This window comes from Carassius auratus, chromosome 8 (assembly GCF_003368295.1).
Source record: "Carassius auratus strain Wakin chromosome 8, ASM336829v1, whole genome shotgun sequence".
In the NCBI taxonomy this organism is placed as follows: Eukaryota; Metazoa; Chordata; class Actinopteri; order Cypriniformes; family Cyprinidae; genus Carassius; species Carassius auratus.
The window spans coordinates 13,951,856-13,970,633 of NC_039250.1; the positions used below are offsets into that span (position 1 = coordinate 13,951,856).

At 34.6% G+C, this 18,778-nt stretch overlaps 1 protein-coding gene across 1 annotated transcript in view; it reads left to right on the forward strand.

Annotated features, from left to right (window-relative positions):
• Positions 1 to 18,778, forward strand: part of LOC113107365 (adhesion G protein-coupled receptor A2) — a 77,522-nt gene that overhangs the window by 23,508 nt on the left and 35,236 nt on the right. The window contains exon 2 of the mRNA XM_026269817.1: positions 17,274 to 17,345. Within this exon, the coding sequence (XP_026125602.1) occupies positions 17,274 to 17,345 (72 nt within the window). The remainder of the gene's footprint in view (positions 1 to 17,273; positions 17,346 to 18,778) is intronic.

Genomic DNA, 18,778 nt, shown 5'->3' on the forward strand with positions numbered 1-18,778 from the left:
CTTAACCACTACTTTACTAAGTATTAATAAGCAGTAATTAGGAGTATATTGAGTTAATAGTTAGTTAATAGTGAGAATTGGACCCTAATCTAAGTGTGACAAGAATATAGTTATTTATCATTTATTTGATAGAATTAAAAGAACCATTTTATGTCCATAATGTATTAAATTGCCAAGGTTGATGCAGGATTTAGAAAGTAATTAAAAACATTTTTTTGAGAGAGTCATTTGTACAGTAATCTAATGACACTGTTGAAGATGTAACTAGTAACCAGTAATTAATTACTTTTTTAGAGTAATTTACCCAACACTGCTCTCTCTATATATAACAAGAATGAATGCAAACGTCTCCTAAATTCATGTTCCCATAATTACTTTATCATAACTTATTATACATGTTTGTATTTTTAATATTTATTATATTTATAATAAATATTTATTATTTATTTGTACAGTTTTAAATATTTTTGTTTGTGATGTTGCATAATTAATTTTTATGAGCAAAGCTGATGCATTTTTATATTGTCATCTATTATTTGTATGCCTCTGATGTCTGATGTGCTGTTTGCATAGCGACGAGGACAGTAAAATGCATTATGTGTCCATATCTGAGAAGGATTTCTGATCATCTTATGATTCTGCATTACTCAATCAGCAAACAGTTGCTGTACAGTTACATGCATCCACTTAACCGCCGACAGACTCAGAGGTGGATGGGGTGGACTTGGCAAAATCTGTGTCTTTCTCTTTCTTTGTCTCTTTCTCTCTCTCTTCCTGCAGGCTGGCTGCACAAAGCCATGCATTCACATCTCAAGATGCATTTAAGCACTAAGTGCTCATTGTGCTCAAGGCTTTCGGACAAACTGCATGTGTGTGTATGTGTGTGTGTGTGTGTGTGTGTGTGTGTGTATGAGACAAGGTTATTATCATAATAAAACTAAACCTAATATGAAAACTAATGATTCAACAACGTGAATAAAATATTTAAGCCTGCCAATCAATTCAAATATTTATGTGCAATTATTGGGTTCACCTATTTGTGAGAATGACACTCACAGCAAGAATATGTTATGTGCAAATTTAAAAAACAGATGTCAAAACTGCCCCACAGATACAGTATCACTGAAATAAGTGTGAGAAAAATGCCAAATTACATTTAAATGATCATAAATAAATAAAATAAATGACATTTTTAATTGCTTGTGCTAATCCATTTTTGACAGTCCTTATAGCAATACAATATCTGAAAAGAAACTAAATTGTGTAGTTGAGAAAAAAATAAAATAAAAAAATAAAATAAAATAAAATAAACAACCAGAAGAAATCATTATTTTCAAAGTCATTCTATCTTCACTTGGCGGAATAGTAGATGATTCAGCATGTGATGAAATATTATGTTGATTCATAACCCATTTTGATTTTGTCTTTTGTGTACTTCTGACACAAATTAAGATGCTAATTAATGAGTAATTAATGATATAGAGGTGCTGCCAAGATTCTCAAACATCTGAGGGCTGTCTTTACATCTTACCTATAACTAAACTGACAATACAAACTAAAACTAACTGCAATAAAAAGTACATTTAAATAAGCATGAAAATAAAAATGAATTACAAAATGTAGAAGTAAAAATATGTGTATATTGGCATCGATTTTCACAAATACATTTCTAGTAAATTTCACAAATGATTACAAAGAAGTGTCAAGCAAAATTAAGGTAAAAAAGGTAAAAGACAAATAGAATTTCCTCGTAAAACTAACTCTAATAACCTTGTTTTTAAAGTTTACATTCACTTTGTTGCATAACTGTAAAAGTGCATGATGTAGGATGTGTATCAAGCTTTTAGGAGGATGTTGTTGGAAACTTCTTCCTATTCTGAGTGTTATAGTGAATTGTTAGCTGTTCACATTGACTTGAGCAGCTACACACACATATACGCACATAGACACATATATTTGACCTTCCACATTGAGGACGGATGCAAGGCCCTCAGGCGCACATCAGGTACTTTTCTTGAGTGGCTTTTTGCTGCAAAGTGCTTCTCCAGACAGCCAGCCTCCAGCAGCACTCAAGCCCCAGCGTGGCTGAGGGGGACTGGGCTGGACGCTGGAGCGGGATGGGGGTCGGCTGGAGCTTCGGAGGCAGTGAACTGTCAGGCAGCAGCCGGGGTACTTGAAGAACTAGAGAGAGAATAGCTGCCATTTAACAAAAAGCAGATCGGGCCAGATTCACAAACATACACACAGTCTCATGCTGACACACACTCTACCGGACTTTACACGTTAGAATGAGAGTGAAAGACATGTGTGTGAATAAGCAGACACAAACACAATGAAAAAACACATTCATCTAAACACATTTATATACACAAAGAGGCATGTCTGCATACACACTGACAAAAACGTCTACACACACACACACACACACACACACACACACACTCCTGGCTGCTCCTGCTGTTAAGTCTGTGTAATTGGGCTCTTAGGCTTCATTAGTGGCAAAGCTGAAGGGACCTCTCTCTCTCTCTCTCTCTCTCTCTCTCTCTGTCTCTTTCTCTCTCGCTCTCTCTCTTGTATGGATTTTCCCTGTTCTGGCTCTGTCTCTTTTCTCACCTCTTCTTGTTTTCTAAGAAGTTGTCTGAATTCTCCACCAAGCATTTGAATCATTTTCATGTCTTTGAAAGTTATAACATAAAGTTCATAAAGTTGACTTTGATCAATACGCAGGCGTTAAGGCCCGTTCAACCATGAATGATATCTACGTTAGCGTCCATGCCAATAAATGATAATGCTCAGTTTATTATAGGTTTACGCTGCAGTTATGTCATCTACACTGCTTTTAATGCTCAAGCTCTTTAAAGCAGGATGGATTCTGATTGGCTTGTCAGTGATTTTATCATTCATCAGCTGAAAAAAAAAAAACAGGTTATGAAAATGATTCCAATGATATAATATCGGTGTGCTGTTATTGTTGTTGTTTTGGTGGATTATTCTTTTAAATTTAGAATGATTTTTAAAACCATTTCTTTATTACTATCTTTATTGTTATCGTTATCGTCATTGGTGTGAACAGGTGTGACCAAATGGAATTGAAAAAACATTTATTCTAGCAATATCTAATTAATAAACAGATCATTCTTTTGAGTTAATTAGTTAAACTGGGTTTATATAACAATTAATTTTGTTTACAGATTAGGTTTACGATTGTTAACTAAAACTAAAAAAAAAAATTGTTGATTGAAATAAAGCTGAAATTAATATATGAATAATAGATGAAAAACAACAGAAATTGGAAATGTTGCCCTGGCAACTAATTGAAATAATTGTAATTTAAAGCCCTGAAATTACGAAATAAAATCTGAAACTGAAATACAAATAAATTAAACTTAAATGCTGATATAAAAAAATAAAAAAATGGATAAAATGGTCAAAAGCACACAGATAAATAGTAAACTAAAATTACAATGAAAAATGAAAATATACAAATCAAAACTATTTCAAAATATAAATAAAAACAGTAATAGGATATAAAAAGTACTACAATAATACATGCAAATCGATTCAACAACAACATTGACTTGTTGAACAGAGAAGAGTCTCTTTCAAGAACAAAAAGCATCACTCTTAGATTTTTATGATACATATACAGCGCTAGTATGAATTGATAGTAATAGCCAATAGATAAAGAGAAAATTTGCAAAACGGCATCTTTTTTTTGTTTTTTTTTACCCTTGCTGGCTTCAAGGGACCACATTCTTCACTATTTTCCCTCCTTTCTCCTCACCTTGGAATTATAGTGTTTTTGCTAGTGTACTGTAAGACTTGCTCAGTAGATTACTGCAAAGATACAGATTATAAAACAGATAGTTCTGACGCTGAAATCAAACCGAATGAGTCACATTTGCAGTTATTATAAAAGAGCCTGTGACCACATCAGAATCATTTACTGTGGTTATTTACAATAAATGTAGCTATTTATTTAGCATTGGTGTGATTTGTCACATTGCTGTTTTTTAAAAGCCACAAGAAGCCTTTCCTTCCAGCGATTTGATCACAATTAAGAAGGTTTTAGGTCCCCTTATGGATTCAGTAATTAATGACACAAAGAATATTTTCTGTTTGGTAGTTCTAATAACATTGAACTGTTAATTACAAAGTTGGTATATGATGTCCACAGTCTTTGACAGTTGCTGTATAAAGCTGTTTTGATCTGAGAGCATTACGGCAGGAGGACGTAAGGGAGACAGAAGGTTCTTTGAGGTTAAGGGTATTTCAACATGCCACATTTGTGAGACAGAGTACTTTCTTTTTCTGATAACCTCCACTTCAGTGTGGGGCCTGTGATAGGACACACACACACACACACACACACACACACTTTGTGTAGTGCAGAGACTAGTGGCCCCACTTGAGCTTAGAAACCCTCAGTCAGACAAGAGAGACTCTCTCTTTCTCTATCCGTGCTCATCTGTCTGCAGCGCTTCATCACTCCTCAGCCCTCCTTTCCCCTTTCTTCTGATGCTGCATAATCGTATATAATTTGCACATTCATTCTAATGTACAGAGCATGGTCTTGGAGATCAGTATTAGCTCTCTTCATTGTCATCATATGGCAAGGGAAAATGAAACTGAAACCTTATTTTATATTGGACTTAATCCGCAAATGTTTGTATAGTTTGCACAATAATGGATGTATTTGTAATTAGCCTTATGTATGTATGTCACAAATTGTGGAGCAAAATTTTTTTTACAACACTTAATCTATGATGTTGAGATAGTAGAACATTTGTGTCAAATTAAACATGGTGTCTCCACTAAGGTCTACAGCGGTAGTTAGTAATGTGCTGTATAGGCGTCCTGGGCGAAGTGGAGGTCTTTAATGGGAGCTTGTTGGCTAAACTCAGCGCAGTATTATTAAATTGAAATCCCACTGTGTGACTCCCATCCAGACTGCGGTTCTTCTGTTTGGCTCCAGAAGGAGAGAAAATGAAGTCATATTATGAGCCGGTCTCAGAATGACGCTGAATTATGGTTCAACTCAACTCCTGTACTGAGAATCACAGAGACCTCAGAAGAGCTTTCGCGTAAACTAATAAAAGCATGACGAACGCCGAGCTTGCTGCTGATGTCCTTAATTATTGTCCGGTGGCGAAGAATCTTGGTTAATTTAGTTGGTTACTTTTCATATGGAAGAAATAGAGGACATTACAGATCTCTTGTGAAAAAGAAGGGCACTTAACTGTGTTGAGGATGCACATGAAGTGTACTTCAAATCTTATAAGTATATATTTTTAAAAGCTGTACTTGCAGATTATATAACTTCAATGAAATCAAAGATCACTTGAGTGCAAGTAAAGAGAGACACTTTAATGAGTTTCTTAACATGCTCCTATTAACACTTTTACTTAAATCGTTGATTTAATCGTCATCATGCATTAAAGAAATAAACAGTTATATTAAAAGGCATCTCAAATACTTTATTATATCGTTTGAACTGTAAATTTATTAAATTTTACATTTAAAATCAATATATTTTAAATGCATTCAATTACAACTTCATCATTAAAGCCGTGTAGCTGCAACACTTTAAATACATATCAGTACATTCCACAGTAAACTTGAATTGTATATAAAAGACAGTTATATAAAGTAGTTCTAAAATTATATATAAAGATCATTTATGTCCTACTAACTTTTATTTTGAGCCTGTCCTCAAACAAAAAACGACCATATAGGTCGTTTGTGCAAGCATTCATTACGACCTATATTTACGTTTTAAAGTTAAGCGCCCTCTAGCGGGCGTAAAAATAATGACAGTATCGTGTTGCGTCTGTCGTCATGAATTGCCGTATAACGTCATTACCAATCAAAATGCACGTTTATTTAAATGCAATGTGTGGGCGTTTTACACCGATCTCACAGTATTTCTACATATTTTACTACTGTAGGTGGCTTATTCGTTCGAATGCCCACACCTAACCCCACCCCTAAACCTAACCCTCACAGAAATCATGCTAAATTATGATTTATTGAGCATATATATTTTCGTGCATGTCTGTTCCCTGGGATCGAACTCATGATAGCGTGATTACATATCAAGGTATAACGCAATAATCTACTAACTGAGCTACACGAAACGCAAACCAGAGGGCAAATAAAAGAGTACAAAACATTAATATGAAAACAACCTTTTGCCGATAGGGGCACAATTGTAGTATACGCTCTGATGGGTCGTATTTCAGGGATTTGGCCAAACGACCTATACAAGCATATTGGTTGGAGGACAGGTTGTTTACTTTTTAAAGATTTATTTTTTGCCTTAATTACAATAGGACTGTGTAGACTAGACAGGAAGTGAGGTGGGATCAGGAAAGGTCCTTTAACTTGGATTCAAACTCAGGGCGCCCATAACACAATGGCGTTAAATGTTGGCACACTGCCCACTAGGCTATCACATCAACAACTAACTTAGTTTTAACCATAATACTTTTTTATTTAATTGCAATTAACCAAATCCAAAAATATTACAATGCAATTAAATTCACACTTCATGAATATATATATTTGTTTTAGAAGTATGCTAAAATTTTCTTTTTTCGTGAGTGGTAACGTTGTGCCAAATGACCTCTTCTTGTATGTCATCTATTGTTCATAATGTCTCAAAATAAGTTGTTTTCCTAAGTATGAGTGTCAGAAATGAACGCCACTTAGCTGTCCGAGGCATAAACTGACATGGGTTGTTGTTTGGTCTCAGAGGCCTTGCGGTTTGAGGGGACAAATTGAGCCAAACCGCTCCAGCAAGTGCCACAGAACAGAGAGGAACTGTTGTCACTGAGGAAACACTCGTCCTTGCCAGACTGTGTCACATTGCACTGCCACACCACAGCAGCAGCGTGTAATCTCCAGTTATAGGTACATTTTAGTAGTATTCGAGCGTGCCTGTCAAACTCATCTGGATTCTCGGTTTCACTCATAATGACACTTGACATGACTCACATGGCCTCTCATAATGTATGAAGGGACGCATGAAGATGCTTTTGTCCCTGATGCAGTAATTACTATTATAATTAATAAGGCACGCTGAGTAGGATCAGTTCTCTGATGACTGATGTTGTATGTCTTTCATGTCACTGCTGATTTTGTTTTTAAGCTTGACACATTCAATTAAGGAGCTTTAGACGGTGGTCTGGTTTACGTAGATTAGCTGTTTCTCTGAGGTCTGCTGTTTGAAAGACAGAACCGCTACTGAAAGCGACCAGTTAATGTATGTCTGCTTTTTGTCCCATTCCTCTCCCCCATTTTGTCTTACTTTAATGAGTCATTTCTTTCTATTTGAATTCGTTTATATCGTTCACTTTTAATAGTAGCAACATAGTCAACATACTCTCAACATTACTCTATTTCAGTTGCAATAGTTTTTTTTTTTTTTTGCTCCACATAAAAATTATCATTCTGTCATAACCCTCATGTGGAACTAAACCCATATTATTTTATGTTTTTTACTACTCAACAAAAGTGAGTTATTTTGTTATTATTTTCTCATAAGGGAATAAGATCTAGGGCTGTCAAGCTCAAAAATGGACCATGAAATATTGGACTCCATTGTATTTTATGAAAATAAATAAATAAATAAATAAATAAATAAATAAATAAATAAATAAATAAATAATAAAAAAAAAAATTCATAGTGACACAAAATTTTAGTTTTAGGTGAACCAACCATTTTTATTTCTTTATTATTATTATTATTATTATTATTTTGTGTGTGTGTGTGTTAAAACTACCACAATTACAGGAGAAGGTCATGTCCTCAGATTCAGAAATAATTATTTTATATTTCAAACCTCTTGATGCCAATAATGGTTTCTATTAAATCATCTGCTCCCGGTGACATTAAAATGCTTCATTTTATAGTAAATATCTTTATTACTGTTGTAAAATAGAAAGGTTACAGTTACAGTACAAATATAATCTATGTTACAGTTACAGTTGCACTGGTTACAGTAATAAAATGTATAAAATGAAGATTATAGGGTCACTCCTAGTCTTTTTTCATGATCACAACTGTGAAGTAGGAACAATCACAGCTTTATAAAAATCTGTATCTGTGTTTTTAGCTTGTAAATACATTATTCCAAAATAACATGAAAGCAGCTCTATCTAAACTAAATAGAGTTTTTTTTTAAGTAGCATTAGTTTGTTTTGTTTTTTTACTACTTAATTTCCCCTTTCTCTTTCTCTCTTTTTATATACAATTCTCATCCTTTAACTGGATTCCTGTCCTGTTGTCCTTGCTAACTTGAATCTTTCTCTTGTTGTTTTGTCCTTATCTCTTCCCCTCATTCTGTCGTCCACCTGCTCTTGCTCTCTGCCCTGTCCATCACACAGCAGAACAGGAAGTGCTCTGGGGTTGACCTCTGACCTCAGTCAGCCAAGCTCTGTATAAACAGCTCATTTTCTCCACTTCCTGTTTAGCTGAACAGGAGCACCGCCTGTTTTAGTTTGTTTACAGAGCGGGCCGCTTCAAGTTCTGGTGTGCGTGTGTGTACGCAGCATGTTTTTCAGTGTGTATTTTCGTATGCGGGTGTCAGTGTGTTCTGATGCCTGCCTGCTGTTCTACAGAGAACAATGCAATTTGTTTCCTTCTATAAGATCCTATGGAAGTCCGTTTCCACAAAGTAAAACAAATAAATAATATTTTTTTACAAGTAATTTGGACTTCAAATCTCCCAACTGTGGCATTATGTCTTACAATTGCAGCTTTATATTTCACAATTGTAAATTTCTATCATAATTTCAACTTATTAACACACAATATGACTTCATGTCTCAGGGTCGCAACTTTTTATCACTCATCTCATAACTGCAGAGTTTATTACTCATAGTATGATTTAATATTTCACAAATAGCTACCATCTTTATAGCGCACAATCGTGAATTAATACCTCACACTATAACTTTATATCTTACATGTGCAATATAATATCTCACAATTGCAACTTCATATCTCACAACTGCAATTATGTCTCATAATTACAGATATAACTCACAATTTGATTTCATATCATACAGATGCAATTATATCTCAATTACAGCTTTAGAATTCACAATATTACTAATTATCTCACAATTCAAACTTCTCACAATTATGACTTCATATCTCAGAGTTGTGGCTATATCTCAGTAACGGCTTCATAATTCAACTTCGTATCTCACAGATGTGACTTTAAAATTCATATTCATACATTATTATATGACTTCATTTATCACAAGTGCGACTTTATATAAATTTTTTGTCATTTTGAAATTATGCAAACAGTGTTGGGGAGTAACTAGTTACACATTACAGAATTACGTTATTTAATTACAAAATAAATGTAGCTGTAATCTTTTACAATTATTGAGAAAAAATGTGTAATCAAATTAGTTACTTATGACAATGTTAGGGATTAAAAAGTGGGTTACATCTGAATATTTTCCACACACATACATACAGATTTGATTGCTTTCAGATTGCTAATTTAGATAAGTAATCAAAAAGTAATCAAATGTAATCAGTTATATTACTTTAAATAAAGTAATTACACTATTTATTACATTGTAAAGTTTAGTTTGAATGCATGTAAAAATGTAGCCATATACTGTATATATCATATAATGCTGTATTTATGCTCTGACATAAACATACACACTCACGCAAGCCAAGACCTTATGTGACACCTAACCTAAATGGTCCTGACTCATTACTATCTATAGCTCTATAGTCTCTGGGTTCAATTAACCGGTTTGTGTTTTTGCCAGTGATATCCCTCAGTCTCTCTCTGTATTAAATTATGCAGTAGATCTGTCTGGTTTTCAGCTTTTATCTTGTGTCTGGCTTCAGTTAGCTGACGGTTCTTGTGCCCAACCAGAGCATCAGGCGGGGTAGATCAGGGTCAAAGAGCTATTTGAAGATCTGTTCGGCTGGCCGTGTCCCAGTACTATGTGTCCTGATCCTCCCTACATCCTGCAACAGTAGGATGACTGCAGTGGGTTTGTGGTTTGGAGTAGTCACCCTCAGTAATGACCTGACAAAGGCAAGATGTCATTTTCATTCATTTTGAGCCAAAACACAGAGAATCACTTTTGGGGGACTTGTGTTGGTTCTGAAATGTCCTCTTTAATTTTCTTTAATTAGATGGCAGGATGTAGTTTAGCTGTGTGTTTGTCCACACATGTGCACATATGCGGGAAGTCATTAGAGGGGTGGCTAGCGTTAGCATTAGTCATACAAAAAACAGCTGTCAAAATCAGTTGATATGCTTTGGGTGTAGCACAGTACGGTTTTACGCAGTAAATAGAGTTTTTGTGAACCAAGCACAATCTGTGTTGACCTACAAAGGTCCAAAGACCATAGAAATACAAAGACGTTCACTCCTATACTTATTAATTGGAGAAACTGCAACGCGAAATATGGCGGGATAGTCACGCCTTCTAAATAAAAAAGCCAATTGTTGATTTGTGAAGTCATTGTGTCACTGCAGGCGGGGTGTAGATTAATTTAAACATGACTCGCGTTGCTCGTGCGTATCCCTTAAACAAAACTGATGAAATGAAGAAGTGTAGGCAATCTAGGTGTGAGAAGGGGCCCAATGGTCAGAATATTATAGACAAAAGAATAACGATTAGCAGCAGTTCAGAGTCAAGTATCGTGTTTGCAATCCAAAAGAACCATTCCATAATAAGTTCTTTATGGGAAGTGTGAATGGCTCATAGTCTGAAAACTTTAGCATGATGTGAACAAAAAAAAAATGGAATCAGTTTGTTGCTTTATTTTATTAGTGTTCATTTATTTTATTAAACTAGATAAATAATTTTGATAAAAACATGTATTTGGTACTTGCTACCTTATAACTTTACTCTTTCCTTTCATTCTTTTCATGGTTTTTGTCTCGGATGTTTCTCCGCTTCACTGTTTGCATAACTCTGGGTCGTTGACACTAAGCTTTGTTGCTATTTCTTTCTAGGAATGACATACTGTCTCTACATCTTTAAAGTCTGTCTACGAGCGATTGTACAGGTGTGGATATATTTGTGCAGCTCAGCTATTCGACACTCCAGTGGATTCAGCAGATGAATGACCTCCGCAGAACTGAGAAAAAAAATTGCGCGTCAAAGAAGGTGGAGTTTCAGAACACACCCACCGATTGCGTAGCCGCGACGGACCAATAGAAACTCAAAGGTGTTTAAGAGCCAAAGCAAACTCCCCCAGAAAGATCGCTTTGGTGAGCTGTTTCGAACTTCCAAAACGAACTTAGTTTTGACCTGATTTAGTTCGAAATGACGTCATATCAGTTCGTTCTTTGATTTGGTTTGAAGTTTACCGGGGCCTTTAAGCATGTTCGAACTACAACTTTTTTGATGGATTTAAGATGAGTTTTCACGGTCTCAAAGGTATAGTTCATCGGAAAAATTATATTCTGTCATTAATTCCTCACTCTGCGTCGTGGTACAGTAATAAATGGTTGTGAAGACTGACCTAAAGAGAATACATTTTTGTTTTCTTTGTGTAAAAAAAGTATACTCGTAACTTGATAACATTAAAGGTTTAACTACTGATGTCACATTGGCTACTTTATCGAAGTCCTTACTACCTTTCTGAGCCTTGAATGTGTCATCAAAAATATCTTAATTTGTGTTTGGAACGACATGAGGGTGAGTAATTAATGACAGATTTTTTTGGGGTGAACTATCCCTTTAACGTAGTTCTGACAAAATGTGTTCAGGGCTCGACATTTAGCCTTGTGCTTTTCCTTAGGACCAGAAAATTAGTCATTCACTTTTCCAAGTAAAAATGTTACTTGTCTAGAAAGAGAAATGGCGTAAATGTAATCTGAGGCAATATTTTCATGCTCTATCAGCTCTTACTTATATTTGCATGTTTGTGAGATTGATTTCTTGGCCGTTTTTTGATTATTACAAAAGCAAATTTTTCCTAGCTATAGTTTTTCTTAACTGAACCACGAGTAAGTGGCGGCATGTGACTGTCTTAATGAGTCAGTCACTGAGTCATTTATTCATCCGATTTGTTGAAACTGTTGATTCATTCACAAATGAAGCAAACGACTTCATGAATGGGGCATTGAATCAATGACCAGATTTGTTCCAAAATTCTGAATTGTTCTGTAATGAAACACTGCTCTGCTCTGGGATGAGAGGCTTTCTGCTGTGATCTTTGTTTGGAATTATTTTTGTCAGTCAATATTCTGTCTGAAATGTCACCAAGTCGCTTAATATTAACTACTTGTTTATTGAACTATTTTATAAAATTAATGTCACATTTCCAATTGCGCTGGCGTTTCTGATTCTGAAGGTTGTTGGGGTTTTCTTTCTTTCTTTTTCCCCCTGCAATTTTACTGTATTGTGAGTTTATGAATTTACATTACACACAAATTTAAAGCATTTTATTTGTTATTTAAGGTGTATTATACACCGTGTATATGTTAATGCATGCATTCCTTAGGAATCAAACCGATGACGTTAATATTGCTAGCTTGAAGCAATATTGGATTTTAAATAAAAGGTGTATTTGCACTGAAAAAAAAAGGACTGAATATTTTGATTAAATCTGCTCATTAACTTTTGTGACAAGGCAGGAGGAAAGACTAACCAGCTGATGGTTTGCAAATAAAAGCAGACACACTTTCTCTCAACATAGTTTACACACACACACACACACACACACACACACATTCTTTAGTCCTGATTGGTAACACACTTCCTGCCAATAAGTGGATATTCAGCCAGTTACGCCCTGTTGGGCTGTGACAGTGAAGCAGACCAAAGTGTAACATGAGTCACAAACGCACACTTTAGAAAGTACCAGGAATTACATGCAGTTTTACATGGATACTTACAGCTCTAAAGTCTGATCGGAAAAAGCCGGGTTTGGACTTAAAGATGTTTAAAGTCCTTTATGCTTGTTGCAAGTCAGATTGTATAATATGAGCTCAGTGACATCTTGGGTAGCAGCAGACTGTCTTTTAGACTAAATTTTAGACACATCTGTGATTTCTGGGTGATGTTGACTTTGCATTTTCTATCAACATTCAGATCACTCTGAGGTGGATATGGGTGAACATAAGAGGGAATGTATGCACTGATGTGATACTGTGATCCTATTGTGAAGGGAACAATTAATAATCATTATTTTACAAAACGTAGTACCAAATTTCAGTAGTCAATATCAGTACTAGTAAAATTCTAAGATTCTGAGTATGTTTTTGTGACATATCAGGACACAACTCTGTATAATAACATGGGTATGACAGATGTATTACAAGGTGAGGGTGACTTATGAGGACATAACCCATATCCCCATTTTTCAAAACACTTATAAACCATACAGAATGAGTTTTTTTGAGAAAGTAAAAATGCACAAAATTTCCTGTGAGGGTTAGGTTTAGGTGTAAGGTTGGTGTAGGGCCATAGAATATACAGTGTGTACAGTATAAAAACCATTACACCTATGGGATGTCGCCACTTTTCACATAAACAAACATGTGTCTCTCTCTCTGTTTGTGTGTGTGTGTGTGTTTATTCAGTATTTGAACTATGTGAAAAATGTATATTTTTTAAATTATTAATGCTATAAATCATTATAAGTAAATAATAGAATAAAACATTATAATGTAGGCCTACCCTTCAAATATTATTCAATAATTTAAATATAGAATTTTTAAAGATAAAAAATAAATAAAAGTTGCCAATAAAAATATTCATAAACTTATTTAAATCTATTTTGTTCCAACATTTTGATGATTTATAATTTATATTTTAAGATTATTTTTTACTTTTCAAAATATTTTCAAAGTATATTGTTTTTTTTCACATTTTATTTTATTCTACAACTTCTGGGTTTAAATTAGTAAACCTGTTTTCCTCCTGAGATTTTCCCATACAACCATCCAAAGCCCTCTCTCTCTTCCTCTTCTCTTTCCTCTCTTCCTTTTGATAAGACTCTCTCTGGTCTCAGGCCCATTAGCCAATGGCGAAAGAGATAATTGTCATGGAAAGAGCCGAGCATTCGTTTGATGTGGACCTCGACTTCCTTTTGATGTAAAAATGTATCCACTGTGATTATCAAGATTATGGCTTCCTCCCCCTCCTCTTCCTCATTCCCTCGCCCTATCCATCCCTCCATTAAGCTGTGAAGATTAATTGAAAACAGCCTGGTCTGATGGCTGAAGTTGATGCCGCTGTCTTCGTGGCTGTCGGCTCGCTGAACTCGTGTTTGGGCAGCATCCTTTCTCACACAATCTCACTCCTCCTTTTTTTTTTGCTGCTGAAACACCACCTCTCAATAGAAACTTAGAGTACATCTATGGGCACTTTTTTAGCAAAACAAACATTTTTTAGAAAATTATGCATTATATATCAAAAGTGGCAGTAAAAGATATATATATATATTACTGGGTATATGTATATACAGTAGTCTGGACTGTATTTGCTTTCACCTTGTGTAGTTTTGTTCATTACTTCTTTCAAGAAGGAGGGGTTTTTATATAGCCTATCATGTGGACATCTGTCTAATTAAAGTGTTTCTGCCAAGTAACAGATGATTTTGTAATTAACTTTTGTAATGAAACTTTATAGGGGTGTAAAAAGTACCCCAAAATAGAAATATCTGGACAAAAACTACTTGAGTAAAACTAAACAAGTACAATTTTTAATTTTAATTCATGATTTACCAAAGTAACCTAGTAAAAATAACAATAGGGAGGTTGTTCCATCATTTCTAATAATCTTTTCAATGCAAGGTGATTAATACATTGTTTTATCAGATATAAAAAGGTTTGGTTAAAGGGGAAAAACAAAACATAATGCAATGGCACAGGCCAAAAACATCTAGTCAAGTGTGTACAACAACAGTTCAAATGCATCACAGTGGACCACTCAAAATGCTCCGTGTTTTACTTCATTCTTTACACCATTATGCCATGCCATATGACTTACTTTCCTCAGATGAACACAAACAATGAGTTTCAGAAAAAAAATATATATATTTTGAAGCCAGAAATTTCTGTGATGAAAGTTATGATTGAAGCTGAATTGCATGCACTTGAAGGATGAAAAACAAACATCACTGGTTCTTGCATGTCAAGCATGCATGTTTGAGCTTTTGTTTACCACATTTCATGTGCATAAGTTGGAAGGAAATAAAATGCTTTAAGTTGAAATACAGTTTAAAAAAATAAAAAGTACTGTTTTTTTTTTTCTTCAGAAATGTAAATCAATTAAAAGTACAATGTGTCGGTTTACATGGAAAAATAACACTTAAGTACAATAAAAAAAGTACCATTACTCCAGCATTTTACACTCCATTTATGTCAATAACAAAAGATTTGGGAAGCATTTTCTCATAAAACTTGATAAGCCAATTGATTTTGATGTCTCAAATGTTCAATGTATAATTGCATTTACTACTATTTTTCCTAAATCTTTGCTGACCACAGCCCTGTTAAATGGATCTGTGGTTGATTTTGAGTATGGATCAGTTAAGAGCCTCTAGTTTAATGCACTGACTAAACTATATTTTAATAAAACATATATCTCATGAAATAAGTCATGAATAAAACTATACAAGACAAACGGAAATACAACCCAGATCATAACTTATTTTTTCAGGGTTCTTCGATGAATAGAAAGTTCAAATGAACACTGTTTGCACTTGCACATTGCTCAAACTTGCATATGTCACGATCTCTAGCTGGAGTTCTCACGACCTCCCCTAGAGGGCATCCCATCCTGTACCCTTTACCACTCACCCCGGACTCTATTTCCCATAATCCTCTGCCTGGACACTGTTACAATCACCTGTTGTTCATCAGATCTCATTATCAGTTCACATTAGAAGGACTTTAAGGATGTATTCACATCCTTATATATATATATATATATATATATATATATTATTATTATTTTTTTTTTTTTTTGGTCATCCATTCATGGGACAGAAATTCTCAAGCAGGAAGCTCGAAAACAGGCTAATCATAGAGATTTTTCGTAATGCAATTGGTATCACTTCACTGATTTTCTGTTATCAGCTACAAAGGCAATATAAAGACACTTATGAACATCAAATGAGACAATGTCATCTATACAATGTTGTAACAAGAATTTTGTGAAGATGAAGAAGTGCTACAAGACGGTTCTGGCGGATCTCTTATGTTTGCCTACCATGGCATCCTGACAATGGCACTGTGCAGAAGATGGATTAGGTATAAGGAGAGCAAAAGTGAAACTTAAAAGATTGCAGGCTTTCGTAAGTGTCAGTTAACTCTGCAATCTGCAAAAAAAAGTAGCGCACACACTCTCTGACTTTGCTGATGATTGAATGTTTAGCCTCCCATTGTCTTGCCTTCTGTGTTTCCTGATTATTGTGTTTTGATCCTGGACTATTTCCTTGTTTTTGATCATTTGCTGCCTTCCCTGACCATTGGTTGTGTATCTGGATTACTCTTTTTGCCTTGTCTCTGCTGTAACCTTTTGCTGTTTCTGGACCCTGCCTGTTTTGACCTTGCTGCAAATGGATCCCCACTCCGTTGTCATGCCTCTTACATTACAGAATCATTAGAAAAAATGTATTAGAAATGTTGGCTCAATTCATAAACTCATTAAAAGTATTTCAACTCAAAATAATGACAAAGGCCATACATTCAATTATGTAGTCAATAGAAATTTTGTATTACCAGTTACAAATATTAAAAATATATATATATTTTTCACCCAAATGGACAATAATACTAATTCAATACCATTATGTTTAAAAAGTAAATTATTAAATTAATAAAAAAATTAAAAAAAATCTATATATCTTCCCTTATATCTTATGATTTTGATTCTTCATGATAGAAATGAAAGCGTTGAAGTGAACCATAGGTTTCTTCTACAGTCAGACTACTATTTCTTTGTTGTATAGAGCAGAATGTCATGCAGTGGTCATGGTTTTGTAGGCAGCAAATGAAAAATATGTGTGAGTGTTGGCGAATGTGTGTGTCTGAGATGCCTGGGCATATAAGAACGTTTGTGTCAGGGTGTTTACTGTACATGCGTGTTTTTGTTGGACATGCATGTGTGTGTTTTGGTTTAGCATGTTTGTTGGCAAGGGCCTCTATGACAGTGTGTGTGAGTGAGGACTGTTTTCACTGGATGCACGAGTGGATTTCATTTTAAATGGCTGGCTGTGAATGTGTGATTTGTGATTTTATCTTTGCTTTTGCATTTCTTTACAGAAATCTCAGCAACAATCGCATCCGCGTCCTGAAAAATGGTTCCTTCGCTGGCTTGTACTCCCTCGAGAAGCTGTAAGTAAATCTCTTTCCTGTCGTCATCATCTTCATCACCACTGCAAGGCTTAGTGGTTTCTTTGATGGGTGTCTAGGGTTGGGCTTTTTGATTCATTTGTGGAGTCAAATGCTAAAACATTAAAATTTGTAAACGATTACTCAAATAACATGTAAAATCACTAATAATGGATTTAGAATAAGGTAACTACATAAAAACACAAGCATGGCATCAGAAATATTTTTTATAGATTTTAATGCTTTTATTCAGCAAGGATGCGAGGAATACATTTATCAAAACTGACATTAAAGACAAGTTGCAAATGATTTCTGTCAAGTAAATGCTGTTTTTATTCATCAGAGAATCCTGAAAAAATATATAAAAGTTGTTACAAAAATATTAAGCAGCACAATTGTTTTCAGCATTGATAACAACAAGAAATACTAAAGACTGGAGCAATGGCGGCTGAAAATTCACATTTTATTTTATAGTTAAATATAAAAGCTATTTTAAATCACAATAAAATCTCCCAATATACTGTTTTACTGTATTTTTGACAAAGTAAATCTAGCCTTGGTGAGTGAAAATATTTTTTTAATCTTACCGATGCCAAACCTTTGAACAATATTGTACAAAAAAGTACAACCACAAAGCCTATCACTATTTAAATCTTTCATATGCATGTTCATCTAAACCTTAAAGGAGTATTTTGGGTTATTTTTAAACCAATATATTCTTAATACAGTATATGTTTCAAATAAAATTAAGCATATTTATATTATATGTGACAGAATCTGTTAAGTCTGTACTGTATATGGCAAATTATATCCAGTGTTTCATCTCATATCTCACCGACTTTCACTTGTTTTTGCTCGTAAAGTATTGATTGCGTGAATTTCAGCAAACGCCACCCACAGAAATAACATCACTGATGCATAAACAAAAGTACATCTGATCAGAAAAGTAGTCCCACTTCAAAAACACAGTTAGAGATTGACAGATCAAGTTTTTTTGTTCATTTTTTGACCAAATATTTGCATGCTTCAGCTTTAAATACAATGAACAAGTTCAAATATGGTCAAAATCAACAGCATTTTACATTATTCTGAAAGTAATTCAAAATATTTTTTCTGATTTCATACTGAATACTGAAGTTAACGCTGGCAGGGAGCTGTTTGCTCTTTTCCGTGAGTGTGATGCTACAGTAGGGAGGGGGAGCCGGTACACAAGACTATCACAGAAAGAGTCTCATTACACCTCCATATATCACTCTGTGAAGAACTGCTCAGATAATAGAGGAGGAGAGGAGGCTGCCTGAAAATGAAGGAGGAAGAAATATGTTGTGCTGCTGATTGACCTGCAGTATCGGTGTATAAAACTGACAGCTGCAACAGGTCATTATTTTCTATTTAAAGCGGTTTTGTAGCTCTACTTGAAGCCTTCGTGTTTAAAA